At 41.3% G+C, this 16,767-nt stretch overlaps 2 protein-coding genes across 3 annotated transcripts; both read left to right on the forward strand.

Annotated features, from left to right (window-relative positions):
* The first annotated feature begins 45 nt into the window (after positions 1-45).
* On the forward strand, positions 46-9,546 carry LOC113031905 (meiotic recombination protein REC8 homolog). 2 transcript variants are annotated; one of them, XM_026184428.1, is made up of 17 exons: positions 46-321; positions 2,682-2,750; positions 2,826-2,968; positions 3,045-3,120; positions 3,210-3,330; positions 3,429-3,504; positions 4,499-4,566; positions 4,639-4,717; positions 4,809-4,932; positions 5,015-5,192; positions 6,532-6,727; positions 7,102-7,253; positions 7,375-7,420; positions 8,330-8,408; positions 8,501-8,590; positions 8,688-8,797; positions 9,082-9,546. In XM_026184428.1, exons 1-17 carry the CDS (start codon positions 266-268, stop codon positions 9,183-9,185), a joined length of 1,767 nt encoding a protein of 588 aa, XP_026040213.1. In that variant the 5' UTR covers positions 46-265; the 3' UTR covers positions 9,186-9,546. The 2 variants fall into 2 exon arrangements, with proteins under 2 accessions (XP_026040213.1, XP_026040214.1); XM_026184429.1 differs by having other exon boundaries at positions 7,378-7,420.
* Positions 9,547-9,783: 237 nt separating this feature from the next.
* Positions 9,784-15,278, forward strand: clk2b (CDC-like kinase 2b). The gene is made up of 11 exons (XM_026184430.1): positions 9,784-10,268; positions 10,831-10,921; positions 11,005-11,071; positions 11,177-11,293; positions 11,369-11,535; positions 12,758-12,852; positions 13,834-13,963; positions 14,045-14,127; positions 14,210-14,289; positions 14,368-14,458; positions 14,546-15,278. The coding sequence occupies exons 1-11, from the start codon at positions 10,203-10,205 to the stop codon at positions 14,726-14,728; spliced, it is 1,170 nt and encodes a 389-aa protein (XP_026040215.1). The 5' UTR covers positions 9,784-10,202; the 3' UTR covers positions 14,729-15,278.
* The last annotated feature ends 1,489 nt before the right edge of the window (positions 15,279-16,767 follow it).

The following is a 16,767-nucleotide window of genomic DNA, read 5'->3' on the forward strand; positions in this document are numbered from 1 at the left end:
AATGTATTGATATTTTATTTAATCGAGCTTTAACATTTGTGTGCCTATTTCTCTTTAAATGTTACTTCAAGCGCTCAGAGTGACCAGCAAATCATACAAGTGTTGTCATTTCTCACAGCAGCACTGACCAACCACCTGTCTCAGAAGAATAAACAAACAACATTCATATCTCGCAGTGGAGAGAATCAGCTCTGATGTAGATCGGAAGCTGTGATCTATCGGATTTTATCCGCTAATTAACTGATTTATCAAAAAATTTGCTGAAATGTTTTACTATCCCACAGTTTTAAAGCGTCACACAGGATGCTTTTCTACCATCTGGTGAGTAAAAACCTGGTTAAAATCGACACATAGATGTACTCCACAGTGCTTTGCAGTAGGCTAATTAGGCCGTTTCATGTCAGCTAACATTATTGATAAGATGTTTTAAAAATCATTACGTTTAATAGGAAAATGGGTATTTTAGACTAGTTTCTAATCATAAATATACTTAAATCTGGGGGGAAAATGTTGCTAATGTGCACAAACCCCTGAAGTAAACATTCAGACTCGCTGATGGTTACGTTTTATGTTCCAGTCTTCCTTTACCCAGAGAAAACAGGGTGTTTAAGTACATTTTAAGTGGTTAAACATATTAATATTTTAGTCTATAAAAGCCTAACAGAAGCATGTTTCTGTCGACCCGTTAAAGTAATTAAATGTATGTACTTCCTCACAAGGAAAATAACCGGTGCACTGTGTGTTAGTTTTGGGGGGAGTTTATCAATTTTACATACATTTTACCAACATTTTTATGCATGTAAAACTCACATTCTGCCTCTGAGTCCATATGTATATTTAAATGTGTTAAAAAAAAAAAAAAGATCGCACGGTGCAGGTGCAGCTGACGTTAAGCAAACATAAACATCAAGTTTAAAGTATTTGAAGCCTTGTTTATGAAAGACGCTAGCTTTGAAGACTGAGAGATCAAAGGCTACATACATCGTAAAATGAGGGCATTCCCATCTTTGTATTTATTCAAGGTACTTTCAGACATTTTTAAAACCGTGAAAAAAATATTATATGATAATCAAAGTCATTTCGATCAGTTTTTAGCTGAAAAGCAAATGAAACTGCATCTATTAAAGGGTAAAAAACTGGTAAATTGTTAATGTGTCAATCATTTTTCATACACAAATGTGTACTTTTTTTTTTTAAAAAAAGTACACATTTGTACATTTGTCCTAAGTACACTTAAGAATTCACTGACCTGTGCGGTGTAAAATGAAAATAAAAACAACAATGGAGTGATTTGCAAATTTTAAAACCCCCATATTTTACTCTCTGTAGAACATAGAAAACACATGAGATGTTTCGACTGAGACATTTTTAATCATGTGAAATATTAGCTCAGTTTGAATTTTTGTTAGCAACATATCTGGAAGATGCTGGACTGGAGGGGGAGACAGGTGGAGGAACATTTTGCAACTCACTTAATTGGCAGCGGAGCAGAGTAACGTAACTGAGCATTAAAACAGCATCTTAAATAGACAGATTCATCAATCTGGAAAAAAATGCATCTGCAAAATTGTGGAACAATTTCAGAGTAACATTTTGATGCATGACCATTAATCAACAGCCATGAGTATCATTCACAGAGAGTTGGAGAATGGCTGCAATCACAGAATTATAAGATGTTCGTAAGGTTTGAAGAAGTCCCTTGGATGAGTGATGAAACATTTCTCCCACTGAAAACATTACGTCCAGATGAATAGAATCAACTTTCTGGGATTTCAGAGTAATGTTTTTCAATGAAAATTGCAAAGTCTTTGAATAATTCATCATCTACAGTATATAAAATTTAAAAGATTCAGAGAATCTGGAGAAATCTCTGTGCACAAGGCGGGAACGGGCTGGAAATTAAAACTGGATGCTTGTGATCTTCTGGCCATCAGGCGGTGCTACATGAAAAACATGTGAGTCTGCCAAAAACAAATCACTGCAGGGCTCAGAAACATTTAAGTTCAACACAGTTCAGTGTGCCAGCCACAAATTATTAAAAAACATATATGGAGCATCCTCTGGACTGAAGAGGAGAGGGACCATTCATATCAGTGCTCAGTTGAAAAGTCTGCATGTCTGATGGGAATGCTGCCATATGGCGTATGTTGCTACCTATGGAGCAACATACGCTCCCATCCAGATGAGGCTTTTTTTTCTGGGAAATCCTTGTATATTTCAGCAAGACAATGATAATGATGAGCCAGATACTGCATCTATTCCAGCAGGATGACTTCATAGTAGAAGAGTTCAGGTGCTGGACTGGCCTCCCTGCAGACCAGACCTTTCACTGACTGAAAATATTTTGAATATTTTCAAACAAGAAATGTGACAAAAGCGAAAATGCCCAAATGCAACAATGACTATCAAAGGGTGTCAAAACTATGAGAATCTATTGGTATTTTTAGCTGATACTTGCTAAGTTTTACTCTAAAAATGGAGCACAACAGCGAGTGGACGGGGAGGTGAATCGCGTGTTAATGGTACCATAAACTTTTCCCAACCACAGACTGTCTTTGGTTCTTTTCTGTCACAGTTTAAAAGATTATACATTATTTATTCGTTCTTTAGCTTTTAATCTTGATTTCCATCTTCAGTAAAATAAAACATGAGTCATCATTAATCCCCTGTGCCCATTTCAGGCTGGCAGCTACGAAAGGCATCAAGGTTCCCCGCCGGGATTTCCTGAAAATCAACGTTAGAAGCACCTGGTAAGAAGTAATTTGAGTCACTTTCTCACATTTTTAGCTTGCTTGCATATTAAAATGAAGTTAATGCTCATCCAGCGACGACATCATAAACTACGTGCTGGAGCGGGTCGCACCACCTTGTCCAGGTCTGCCCCGACCCCGATTCTCCCTCTACCTGTCCTCCCAACTTCAGTATGGTGTCGTTGTGGTCTACCACCGGCAGTGTGCTATTCTTCTGGGTAAGGAGGCATTTACACACTGAAGGAAGGAGAGACATAATTGATCCTGATGTTGATTCATTTGTTGTCCTTTCAGAGGAACTTCAGTCCATTGTGGGACAGCTGGTCAAACAGAGAACCTCACAGAAAATTGATATGGATGACCACAGCAGGTGAGAAATTATGCTCAGCATATTTACCTTCATGTTCAATCTCAAAGTAACAGCTGTTTCCTGGCACTGAGCTTCCCGTTGTTTTCCAGACCATCTCTGGTCCTGCCAGATGTCCTGACTCTGCTGGAGGAGACAGACGGAGCTCCTGACCCTTTATTTGGAGTGATGCAGCTGCAGGATGCCATGCCCAGCCCCAGTACACTAATACAGGTCGCAACTAAATAGTAGCAGTTAATAAGTGAAAGTTGAGCTGCAAATCATCTTATTAGTTCATAAACTAAGAGTTCTCTGGCTGTATTGATTCTTAGATGAGTTGGGAGTATCTGAGAGAAGCTTCTCCTGAGCATCCTGAACTGATCAGTCCAGCTGCTGCACTGGAAAACGGTAGGATGTGTTAAAGTCGCCGAATTGAAAAAGTGTACTAGTTTTCTTTCCTTTTTATGTGTCAAGTCATACTAAAAAATGACCTTAGCAGGTCTTAAAATCATTTAAATACAGCCTCAAATGAACGACACGTGTCACATTTCATCTTGTCATAATTAATTTAACAAAAAGCCTAAATGTAGAAACATTGAGCGCAAAGGTAAGTACACGACATGATTCAGCAGCTTGTTGAACCACGTTTAGCAGCAACAGCTTGAAGAAATCACTTTCCCTGTTGTGGAGGAATTTTGGCCAACTCCTCTTTACGAAGTAGTTCATGAAGGTTTGTGGGGATTTATTTGTGCGCAGCTCTCTCAAGGTCCCTTACTTACTTACTTACTTACTTACTTACTTACATACCTAAAACCCCTCCTAGGTATAGGCTGTTGCCAAGGGTTGGTCTTTCTTAAGGACCATTTCTGTCAGATTGAGTTCTGTATACAGATACACCAAAATAAGGAGCAGAAAGCTTTTTTTAATCACTATTGCATCTTATTTCATCTTTGGCACGAATATTGTTAATCAAATCAAGTTTATTTAGCAGCGCCTACTTATCTTCTTAATTCCTATAGAAGCAGGAACCTTTTGCACTTTAAGCAGATACACCTGCACTAGTTGTACAAATAATATCTGCTCACATGGCTTATTTTTCTGTAGAAATGTGTTCAGGGATGTGCAGCATGCGCACGTCCCTGCATGAGCTCACACTGCAAATCCAGCCAGACATGAGGAGCAGAAAGAAAACGACAGGTCAAAGCAGAGCGGAGCAGAGTGCCTTCAAACACTTAATTTGCAGAAAGTGATGCCTCAGAGTCAGGAAGGGTTGTGCAGCTAAATTTCACTCAGCAGAGGAGAGCACTTTAATTTAAACATGATTAGTCATAGCTTCTGCTGGCCTCTGTGGAGTTGATGCTGACTTTTATATTAATGTGTATTCACGACTCTGTTTTCGCAGGTATAACCGTGTCTCCAGAGGCCATCACTCTGAGAGAGGCGGAGCCTGTTGGTATCCCCGTTACAGAGGTAGGGGAGTAAAAAGGAAACAGATCTTCAGTGTAATATCTCTGCTCATCATCTGCCTTATTTCACTGCTAGTTTGAGGGTGCAGAGCTGGTTGATGACCATCCAGATACTATTGACTTCCTGCTGGCACAAACAGATCACTTTCCAGAAGGTGTGTAGCAAAAAGCTTCTGTGATTTTGCATTTTCAAGAAAAGAAAAACGTAGAATGGGACATAACATACTCTATAATCTTTTCTAACAGGAGATTTGGAGATACCGGGAGAAAAGGTGGCAGCAGGGGAACAAGAAAAAGAGGTGGAACGGGAGGAACGAGAGGGCGACCTGGAGAAACACGGAGCAAAGGAGCTCACAGGATCCACTCTAGAGTAACTTAGAGACACTTATGTAAACAGAAAATACCATGACAGACAAACAGTGATCCACTTAGTGTGTTTTTACATGTGTCAGGTTGCAGCCCACTACTCTTTCCAGTGAGGAGGCTATTTTGTTGCCTCAGGAAGAGCCAGGCCTGCCCGCAGAGAAGCCCCCCTCAGACCAGCTCACTCCCGTCTCTGTGCCCGGCCTGCCTGCTCCGCCCTCTGCAGCAAAGGAACGTGAAAGGCGTCTAAGAAGTCTGGAGTTGGAGGTGCTGGCTTTTGTGGGTTTTACTTAAATGACAGAAATATTTAATGTATTTAACAAAAACAGAAAGAGCTATAAACGGTTTTGCCCTAACAGACGAACATTAAGTATCTTTACCCCTCCCACGCACACCAATCTGTAGACCCTGTGATGCTCTCATTACTGCCAGTACTATTTAAGAAGGTCAAACATGTAAGATTATATGTGCAGCTAGCAATGATAATAAATAATGAATCAAGTTTGTCCAGATTGACATGATAGCATCACTCGGTTGCTGCAGATTTGATGGCTGCACATCCACAATGTGAATCTCCTGTTTCACCACATCCCAACGGTGCTCTGTTTGACTGAGATGTAAACCCATTGTCATATTAAAAAAAAAGGTGATTTCAGCTGTGTTATCTTGCTGGAAGCAGGATGGGCACACAGTGGTTGTAAAGTAATGGACATAGCAGCAATACTGACGTAGGCTGCGGTGTTTAGACGATGCTCAGGCTCTGAGGGGCCCAAAGCGTGCAAAAAAATATCTTCCACATTAAATCACTACTTTTCTGACCATCCCACTTTAAACCCTACGGATGGTTTTGTGGCAAAAACACCTAAATCTCTCTCTTCTTCCTCTTTCTGATGTTGAGATTGAACTTCAGCACGTCTTTTTGTTCATTATCTGTACCTACTTACCCAAACATGCTGAAATAGCTCAGTTGGGAGAGCTTTAGACTGAAGATCCCAGGTTTCAGCAGTGGAGTGCTGTCTTTAGGCAGTCCCAACCTGGAATCATAAATGCTTCCAATTCTAAATATGCAAAGTTGCTTCCATTTGATTAGATGTTTGTGTTAAAAAGAAGTTAAATGGCTGTACTTAATAAAGTGGCTTGCGTATGATACTTTGCTGAGACTGTATAGAGTCCATAGTCACCAGCTGAAATCTTTGGAATCAGTTATTCAGAGATTACAGTTCTAGTTTTAAAGGGAAAGTTACTGTTTTGCTTTGTTTAGGTCTTGAATAGGTATAGAAATGTCTTAAAACTGAGTGTGAAGCTTCCCTGAGAGCTTTCCATTCTGGTGGAAGATTAACACCAACTGGAGGAATATTTTGTAGGCTTGCTACCCCCACCCCCTTTTGAAAAATCTCCCTAACCCTCTTTTACTAAGTCATAACATAAAAACAAGACATTAGTCAAAGTCAAGTCAAAGTCAACTTTATTTGTCAATTCTGCCACATGTACAGGACATACAGAGAATAGAAATTTCGTTACTCTCAAACCCTAGATGAAATAGCAAATTAGCTACAACTTACAAATCTCTGGTCCCCTTTAGTCAATCTATTTCCCTCGCCCCCAGGATGTGGCTTCACCAGAGAAGAAGAAGAGGAGAAGGAGGCAGCTGATCTTCTTTGACCCGGTGACGCAGCTCTCCCAGGACGATGTGCAGCGACAGATCGACGACTCTTTGACCGAGACGAGGCGACCACTCCTCGCCCCGCTTTCCTTTCAAAGGATCCTTCCTGCTGCTGATCTCTTCAACAAGCCCTGCACCTGTCAGTATCACAGCTGCTAAAAATAGAGCGAAGCATCCTCTCGTCACCCCAGAAACATCTGTTTAAATCTCACCCCCCTTTATACCTTACTCATTAGATGGAAATCAGGTAGAGCTGTGCACTGTTGGTTTTCTAGTATGGCCATGGACTATGCTGCGAGCTCCTTTCTTTTCTAATTACAGGCTTCTAATAATCTAACTGCTAATATTTTTAATGCTGGCTCCTCTAAATTGTTGCAGTAAAAGCTTCACGTGGAACCTTGAATTCTATTTATTCCCCTCACTTCTTATATTCAGCGGCCGCTGCAGCTCTATTAATGGTGTGACTCAAGTAACCTTTTCAAAAATAAACCACGAAGCTATTTTTCCCTGCAGTCTTGCCTGAAGAGGTTCAGTTTCTATGGAGACAGAGTGCAACCGTCACACCCCTCTCGGGCTCGGACCTGCAAGTTGGGGAGCGAGGCCCCGAATCCACTGATTCTGAAAGGGAGAGAGAGCGTGAGATGCTCGAGGTTCCCGAAAGAGAGGTGTGGAAAAGCGTTTTGTTACATGGGCAGCGATTGGCAGGGATGTCTGCAAAGGCTTTTAATGCAGGAGATGGAAAAACACTCACAGTTGTTAACTCATTACTTGTGTCTTTGCGTGAAGCAGGTCCTCAGAGAAATGGCAGAATCAGAGATGCTTGATATTTCAGGTAAGATTATCAAAGATTATCACCGGTATACAAAGATGGATGTAGATTCCAGTTCTAAAACCTAAAGCTAGTGATGAAGTCATGACCAGCAGGGGGCGACACCATAAGTTGCACTATCCTGATATCTTAGTAAACACTTTCCTGAAGGGTTTAAGATCTCAAGCACCAATTACCTTGCATGCTGCTACTGTGTGCAGTGTCGTGAATTTTAAATCACTCACCCAACCCACTCGCTAATCACACATGAGTTCAACACACCACAAATCACAAACATTCAGTTACACTCAGTTTTATTTAAAGCACCAGTTCACAACAACTGTCTCACAAGGTGCTTTATACTGTAAGCTACCCAACTTTGTTAAACAAATAAACAAGAAACACCCACAATAATCAAATGACCCGCTATGAGCAAGCACTAGGCAACAGTGGGAAGGAAAAACTCCCTTTTAACAGGAAGAAACCTCCTGCAGAACCAGGCTCCAAGCCATCCGCCACGGTTAGTAATTAGCAAGGGGCTGAGGCTTCAACATGACCTGAATAACTACTGAGTGTCATAAAAATAGTTACGTCCATCTTTGTATACAGTCTTTGAATTAAAGGTAGAAATTCACAATTTTAGGTTTAAATTAGCAGGTTTGTGTGTGTGTGTGTGTGTGTGTGTGTGTGTGTGTGTGTGTGTGTGTGTGTGTGTGTGTGTGTGTGTGTGTGTGTGTGTGTGTTTTAGCTTAACTGGATGTAACATTTTGTCCTCAGTGTGTTAGCATTGCAGATTTATTTGGCACAAGCTAAAACCTTCTGTGCATTCACATGGGGTGAGCCTGAGGTCAGAGGTCAGGTCAGGCGTGTAACACTAATGGCTTTTAAAATACGATAAGATGCATTCATTTTAAAATGCATGTATACATCCAGCCCAGGGTGCACTGCCACTGGAGGGCAGTGACCAGAGAGAGGTGTCTCGAGAGATCTCCCCCTTATATCTATCCGAAGGGTAAGTAAATATCAAAGAAGATCTCTGTGTGTGTTGATGTGCAGGTGTGTGTGTGTGAGCGATCACACTCATGTGCACCCATCATTTGGCAGGTCCACTCTCTCCAGGTCTATTTCTACACTGAGGGACATCCCAGAGGTGTCGGACGAGTTGCCTGGGAGAGTAGCCGCGGAGTCACCTCGGTAATAACCAGCAGAAAAACAGAGACGACTCTCTCTTTAGTGTCTCCCGATGTTTGAGTTCGATTTGGAGACAGGAATGTGGTTTGTTTGTTGCCAGGTTGCTGCCAGAATTGGCCGAAGGTGAAGTAGAGCCTCTGCTTTTTCAGTCCCTCTTGCCGCCCGAGGTCAACCGCAAAACTGTCAGCAATGTTTTTCAGCGGCTTCTGGGTAAGCAGGCACTTTCACTTATCATCGAACTGTCATGTCACTCATGTTAAAATTGTATTAATGGTACAGCGCCAAGGCTGTGGCGGTCCCTGGCCCGTGACCTTCAGTTTATAAAGGTTGAAATAACAAACAGTGTCACTAGTGGAAGCTTTAGGAATGAACTGATGAACAAACATACTGGTGACTTGTGTACATTCATGGAAAAGTAATTTGCTTTAAAAACATGAGATCTTTTCTGTGCTTCAGTGACCGTTTATGTGTGTGTGTGTTGTGTTGGTGGGTAGCATCTTTATCTGCCAGGAAGCTGCGTGTGGAGCAGGATGAGCCTTATGGTGACATCTTCATATTTCGTGGCTCCAACTATGAAGAAATACATCTGCCTTTGTAACATGGAAGCAGCGAAGCAGCGCTGAGCCTCCTGATCGGACTCGTCCCATCTTAAAGCCAGACTGGAAACTTCGTGTTCAACAGCATCATAAATACAAAGCGGTGTTTTGTGAGAGATCATTTCACGAGAAGGGTTTAAAAAGCATTTTATCGAGCTTTTAATGCGATTAAGTGTTGTTTTTATAATTGTTCCTTAGTGCTACCAGGTTTATGAGATTTCTGATAAATATTTTAACAATTTTTATTGTTTTATCTGCAATCAAACAGAAGTGTTGTCGTTGTTGTTCTGTGCACTCAGTTGAACTGTGCTGTGTTCTGTTGAACTGCAAAATAAATGAATTTTTGTGACCTCTGTGAGTTATTTCTGTGACGAAAGTGGGCGCCGCATGCACGCAACAAAGTATATGTAGCGTGCGGAGGAGGACGGGTGTGGAAAATCATACCGCCGGGGTTAAGGAGGTGCAAGGAGGAGAGGAAGTAAGTTGAGTGAAACTGGATCCACTCAGCCCCTGTGCCCACATCTTGATTCTCATCTGAAAACTTTCTCAGGGGGTTGTGACCAAAGTTTATTCTTAGCGTCTGTCTCAGCTCGCCCTCCTATCTGTCCGTCTGTTCCTCACTTTTTGTGTTTGTCTGCTTCAGCTGTCGTGTTCGCTTACTTTCAGTGTTTGCCTTTTACTTTTTCTCTATTCTCCCTAAGATATTCTTTCTTCTTTTGTCACTTTCGTGGTGAAGCTTCGGCATCGTGTCTTCCTTTCACTTCTGGTTTCAGCTGACAACACTGCAGGCTATTTTTTATTTTTTCACAACTCCTCGTCCTTCAGTTTGTTCCCGTGCTGCTACTTGACTATTTATCGTGCTGACCTTGGCGCTTTTCCTCTCCACATCTCCTCATCGCCTTTTGTTCCTGCCGCTACCTCACCTGCATCTCGCCTTCACCTCCCGTGCAGCATCCCTTCATCCGCCTCTCTTCCACTCAGGCTCGTCTTTTCTCTGAGTAGATCTGCACTGCTGTGCAATGGGAAAGACAGAGCTGCATTCTCTGTTTAAGGGTTTTCTGGACTGTATTTGCCTCTGCCTTTCTGTGAGTATCTGCATTCTTTGAACATGTTTTTGTGTCTCTTTCTAAGTCTGTGTGATTTACTTTTAACCAGCTGCACTATGTGTTGATCTCTTAAAGATCACCAGCTTTCTAACAATGAATGTGCAGATTGGTTGTGTTTATGTATGTCAGTGGCCCATGTCCTGCGCTAAGTGTCAGTTACTCACATGCTGAGCTTCTGATATTAATAACAGTCTCAGAATGTGGATGGAAATAGAGCCTCAGCTCCTCCAAAGAGAGTCATCTGGCATTTTCTTATGAGCCCCCTTTAGGGCAGGCTCAGGTCTTTGAGATCGACCTTAATGCATTAATCATGGCTGCATTAGGACAGCCTCAGCAGGAGGACGTACACAAAGCTGTGTGAGCTTCTATAACCATGCAAGCTTGAGTGCACGGGTATGTCCAGCTGGTGACCTTTCTCCTTACAGACCCAGAGGTCAGATGTTACTCGGTGTGTTTTTAGGTGGGGTGTGACAGAAGCGGGTTGATGTTTTTTTGATCTTTTGCTCCACCTTGTCATGAATGTGGCTGACTTTGTCTGCAGAGAAGAAGCGACCGGGCTGCAAATGACAGTGAGAGGGACTCTGAAAATGGTCACCTGATCTACAAAAGTGGTGACGTCCTTGAAGACAGATGTAGGTTGCAGCACAGATGTAGGAAGAGTAAGCAGCCTCGTTACGGTGCTCCGTCATTAAGCTGATCTTTATCTGTCTTGCAGATGAGATAGTCGACACTTTAGGTGAGGGGACCTTTGGGAAAGTGGTTCAGTGTGTGGACCACAGCAGGTAGGTTTTTCATCAGAAGTTTCAAGTTGAATCAATGTGCAGTGTGTGCGGGGGGGGGGGGGGGGGGGGGGGTATTTTTTTTTTTAAAACAGTGTTTAAAAACAGAGGAGGAAATCAAATTGCATTGAAGATCATTAAGAACCAGGACAAATACAGAGAAGCAGCCAAATTGGAAATCAACGTCCTGGAGAAGATCAGTGAGAAGGATCCGCACAACAAACAGTGAGTCTGTGATTGAAACGCTGTTACCCGTTTCATGTGCTTTATGTTTCACCCTCTGTTTCTCTTCCTCATCAGTAACTGCGTGCAGATGCTCAACTGGTTTAACTACTACGGCCATGTGTGCATCTCCTTTGAGCTGCTGTCTCTCAGCACATTTGACTTCTTGAAATCAAACAACTTCCTGCCGTATCCAATTAACCAGATCCGACACATGGCCCAGCAGATCTGCCACGCTGTCAGCTGTGAGTCCAATATGCATCATACAGAGTGTGCAGCACCACTTTCCCTTTTCTGCTGCACCTCTGCATCAATGCCAGGGATGAGACTAAGCAGATTAAACACGGCAAATTAGAGCAAGACGCAGGAGCAGTTAGGGCAGTGAGTGATTGATTTCATTCACGATGATTGATATCATTCAGTGATTAATTCTAGTCAATAACCGAACGCAATCATTTGCAAATCTCAGACAAGTCTGCTATTGATAATTTAGTCATATCAAATATTAATTTCATATTCAGTACAACCATTTGTTATGTAGCCATAACATGGTATCATTTGCTTGATATCATGCTGGCAAATTAACTTCAGAATGAGACAGGATGCTGTAAACCGCGGCCTACGATTCTCCAAAATAAAAGCAGAGCATGCACTCCTAAATATTTAAACATAAACAGCACAAAAGATGAGCTGCAACCACAGATTTTATAGAAGATGGGTTCATCCACTGTGACTTCACACATTGGTTTACATTAGTTTAATGCTACTTTTTTGGTCATTGAAATGTTTTTGTTTTTCGTTTTTTGGAGACAAGAGGTATCACATTTTTAGATGCACGTGCAATGCACAGATATTGCAAACTAAACCTGAAGCTGGGCTGTACCACACAGGATGTAATAATATTAAATTTCTCTGTTTAAAAGCTTTTTTAAAAACTCAAATGCCACTCTGCTCCAACTGCATGTGTTGGGAGACCTGCCAATCAAAGCAGCAACATCCTTAACTCTAGTATCCAAGTGGATGAGTTATTACAAGGTCAGCTCCATAGCGTTGTTATGAAAGTGGAAACTATCCACAGAAGCCGAAGGTTTTTTTGTACTGTAAACATGTGTCTTAACACATGGGGTCATGGGGATTGACTTGCTTTTGGAACTGGCCTCAAGTGGCCATTAGAGAAGCTGTAGTTTTTGGCAGCTTCACCTCGGGTTCAGTTTTTGGCCATGGAGGTTACTCCTCAGCTGGAACGCATCACACCATCAAAGAGTCCCTCTGCTTTAATTAAACCAACACTTCATCAGACAGGCTTCATTCGGGTTTCTGATATATAATCTTTGTAATATCCTATCTACTAACATTTAATTCGCTGCTGTAAATCTGTCACATCCAGCTGTCTACAATCAACCACATTTGAGGTGTCTGCTCATGATGAACTTCCTCATCTGAACTTCTCTCCCGTTTCCTCTGCAGTTCTCCATGACAACAAGCTGACTCACACTGACCTGAAGCCTGAGAACATCCTCTTCGTCAACTCGGACTACTCCCTCATATACAACGCCGAGAAGGTCAGAAATGGCTGCAGGCGTGATGGCTGAGGGCTTCAGGGGATGGTAGAAAAAGCGGGGATTAATGATGGCAGAAAAATGCAGCTTTTCATTTGGGTGCAAATTTGTTTCAGCAGAAATCAGACACCCACATGTATGCTTTTTATAATCTCATATTTATCCAGGAAGGCTGCAGCTTGTTTGTTGACCTTTGCAGGAAAATATGTGGCAGCTCTGAGACATATTGCTGAATTTTTATTTATGGGAATCTCCACTTTTTCTTCGTTTTTCACAGCCACATAAAAACAAAAACTAAATACACCCTTACTGCTTCCTGTTAAATCAGGATGTCCAAGCTTATTAAACTTTATGACGGCACCATGGCTTGGTTTGCATCGGAACAAATCACATGGCTTCTGGACCAATGTCCTGTGAACAGACAAGACCAAAGTGGAGACACAGTGTTGCATTTAGCAAAAAAGGGAGAACAAGCTTGTTGACTTTCTTGGAATTAGTTAAATCCACCAAGCGTTTTTTAAGGTTAACTGGGTTAAATGAGACGTTGTGAGACATTGATTCAGTTAGTTGATTGAGATGTTTAATCTAATTAGTTTAATCCAACCAAAAAAGAAGTGGGAGATTAAGGGGGTTTATCTGCTGGTGGGGTTGTGTCACGAAGGGCATCTGCTGTAAAACGCAACCAAATCAAACATGCAGAGCTACCAGCTACAGTGACCCCTTGTCCACATGGAAACAGCCGATAGTAGCGTTTTTGTTGTTGCTGTTTTTCTAATCTGATAGACTCGTTCTTGTTTTGTCCTACCGTGTTGCAGTATTGTAAAATTGTTCATAACTTTTTGTTATTTTCATCACATTAGCGCAAGCCTAATGCTCTTTATCATTTTTATCAAAGCATCATCAATAGCAGGAAAATACAAAGATTATACTTTAAATGAGCGAAGTTGGGAGGGTTTACAGTGTTTCCACCTGTCGCCCATTTAGAAGTGCAATGAAAGGCGGGTAAACGACACCACGGTGCGGCTCGTCGACTTCGGCAGCGCCACCTTTGACCACGAACACCACTCTGTCATCATCTCTACTCGTCACTACCGAGCCCCAGAGGTCATACTTGGTAAGAAATGTCATTTTAGCTCGGGGAGTATCGAGGACCTGCCCAGTCCAGTTGGTAACAAAGCTATTCCTTCTTCCACAGAGTTGGGTTGGAGTCAACCGTGTGATGTGTGGAGTATCGGCTGCATCCTGTTTGAATACTACAAAGGGTTCACACTCTTCCAGGTCACACATTCGACATAAAAGTAAGACGAACTTTGTCTTTTTATTTGTCATGGTCTTTACTTCCTCTTGTGTCCACTTACAGACTCATGACAACAAGGAGCATCTTGCTATGATAGAGAGAGTACAGGGACCGATTCCTCAGAGGATGATTCAGAGGAGCAGGTATCCCGCTCGTGCACCCTCTCATTGTCACAAACTCTGAAACACTTTGATCTGACGACTCTTCATTTTGATTCTCAGAAAGCAGAAGTATTTCCACCGTGGACATCTAGACTGGAACGAGTGCTCCAAAGCCGGACGCTACGTCAAATCCAAATGCAAGCCGTTAAGGGTGAGCCGTGGGCAGGCGGACCACAGATAAGCATTATCTGCTCGGTGCCCACCATTTGAATATAATGTCTCTCTCCTTGTTTTACAGGAATACTTGTTATCACACGGGAGAGAACACCACCATTTTTTCGATCTCCTAGAGAGGATGCTGGAGTACGAGCCCTCAAAGCGTATTTCTCTTTCCTCCGCTCTGTGCCATCCTTTCTTCCAGCCCCTCCATCATCCAGGAAGAAGTCAGGGGTGGAGGAACAGCTGTGACATGAGCAGATGACCTTTGGTAGACACTTAACCATATGTGGACCATATGGTGAGGGTGTTTGCAAGTTTATTTGTAATTTAAGCTTTAAAAATAAGAGGTTTAAGTTATTTGAGTTAAACACTGAAATGACAGCTAACAGTGAAAGAGAAAGTCTGAAAGCATCATTGTAAGCAGCTTCTCAGATAAAAGAAGTTTGAACAGTTACAGCTGATTGAGCTGGAAGAGAGAAAAGAGAAGCATCATCCTTTCAAGTAGGGAAAAAATTTATTTAGCAGACACGTTTGTCTAAAGGTGCTAGCAATTTTTTTCTGAGCATATTATTTTTATGTTTGTTTGCTTTTCTATGTTTCTGTTAAAATTGTCTTAAAATTGTTTACAAGCTTGTTAAGTATGGAAAGACTTGACAAATGCAACCTACGTGACATTATAAAAATCCAACAGTCTCAGCCTTAATGTATCCCCCAGAACAGAAGCATTTTATTTTGAGGTAATGAGTCTCTAGATATTAATTAGAATAAATGTGATTTTTTTTAAGTGTAATTTTCTAGTGTGTAGTTTTAATTATATAAAACATTAAAAAAATAAAATAATTATATATAACATTAAAAAAGGAAACAATTGAAAAATATAAAAGTTATTTGCTTTTACTTTTTTATGCTGTACTTTTTATATTCGAGGAAAAAAGATGAAGAAATGGCGCAGGTGCCAAACGTTAAACTACTAATGGAGAACTGACCTTAACAAGCAAATCAACTGAAGGAAATATTACATCTTAGGCTTGTGTGATCATCAGAATTATGATTAGGGTGACCAGATGCCCAACTTAAAAAAAAAATTACAATAAATCAGACATGAGTCTAGCATGTAAAGGCCAACTAACTTAACCTGTTATGCAGTAGTCCTTATTTAACCCTGTATTCATGATTCATGTTCTTATATTAGCTATATCTAAAAAAAAATACGATTTTTCTAGTCAATTATAACACACATGCACTGTGTCACTTCGTGCCATATTTCCCCATCTGAGAAATTGAAGTATAATTTTATCTAGAGACAAAAATTGTATTTCTCAGTATAAACTGCCAAATCATTTTCTTTGTGGTAGATTCCATCAGATTAAACAAGCTGCTAACTTTTTGGTGACTTCTTGCTAACCTCCAGTTAAATATAATAAAAAGCCTTCCCTGCGTTCTTTAAACTCAGGGAAGGCTAAAAAATAACAAAAAACAAAACAGAGTTTAGGAAAGTGCCGTGTAAATGTGGGACTTTGCTTCTGTATGTGGGAGATGTCATAAAACTGCTGCGGCGTCCCACAAAAAAAAGGGACATCTGGTCACCCTAGCAAAAACACTGAAGTTTGGAAACAGGTGATGTAGTAATGGTTATAACAAACACAACAGACGTTGTCTTCATGCTAATAAAAGAAACATGTTCTAAAATTGGACATTTTAAAGGGAAAAAATAAAATGTAATCAGATACGTCTCTAACATTTGGAGGACATGATGTATTTAAAAGCTGAAGATGTATGATCCTTTCAGTTTTGTGCTTGCAGTCACTTTATGGCAATTTTGATGTTTTCTGTAATAAATTTTACATAAAATAGCACCTGCAGTCATTGAATTAATTCAGATGCCTTCTTGCAACCTTTCAGTTCATCACTCATACATTCACACACTACTGACTCTCAGCCCTCCTCTGGCATCTTGATTGAGTGCAGCTGAGCAGAGAGCATGGTCACTCTGCTGAGCGCGAGCGTGTACTCGCCAGTTTCCCCTCTTCAGCCTTTGCAATGCTGAAAGCGAGTGCAGGAGGCAGGATGCATGACGCCCACTCACTGGCAGTGAATGCATATTTAGGTGTTCTACTGTCACACGGGCGCAATGTGACATCACGCGGACTTTGAACCAGGAAGCCGGAGGTTAAAGATCAGCTAGCGTCCGATCCGACTGTTCCAGACAGTTTTCACATGCACTTCCATTTGGTAATTTCTGTAGAAGTTCAGGGTTCCAGTGCAATAATGCATAAAAATCACTTTAGATATGAAGATGCA

Source organism: Astatotilapia calliptera, chromosome 11 (genome assembly GCF_900246225.1).
Source record: "Astatotilapia calliptera chromosome 11, fAstCal1.2, whole genome shotgun sequence".
Taxonomy (NCBI): Eukaryota; Metazoa; Chordata; class Actinopteri; order Cichliformes; family Cichlidae; genus Astatotilapia; species Astatotilapia calliptera.

Bases quoted from the DNA above. Each gene is read 5' to 3' on its own strand.
- LOC113031905 (XM_026184428.1), top strand. From the start codon at position 266: ATGTTTTACTATCCCACAGTTTTAAAGCGTCACACAGGATGCTTTTCT. The intron at 4,718-4,808 runs GTGTGTAGCAAA...CTTTTCTAACAG, and splicing joins AACAGATCACTTTCCAGAAG to GAGATTTGGAGATACCGGGA. The intron at 8,409-8,500 runs GTAAGTAAATAT...ATCATTTGGCAG, and splicing joins CCCTTATATCTATCCGAAGG to GTCCACTCTCTCCAGGTCTA.
- clk2b (XM_026184430.1), top strand. From the start codon at position 10,203: ATGGGAAAGACAGAGCTGCATTCTCTGTTTAAGGGTTTTCTGGACTGT. The intron at 11,294-11,368 runs GTGAGTCTGTGA...CTTCCTCATCAG, and splicing joins AAGGATCCGCACAACAAACA to TAACTGCGTGCAGATGCTCA. The intron at 14,128-14,209 runs GTCACACATTCG...GTCCACTTACAG, and splicing joins AAGGGTTCACACTCTTCCAG to ACTCATGACAACAAGGAGCA.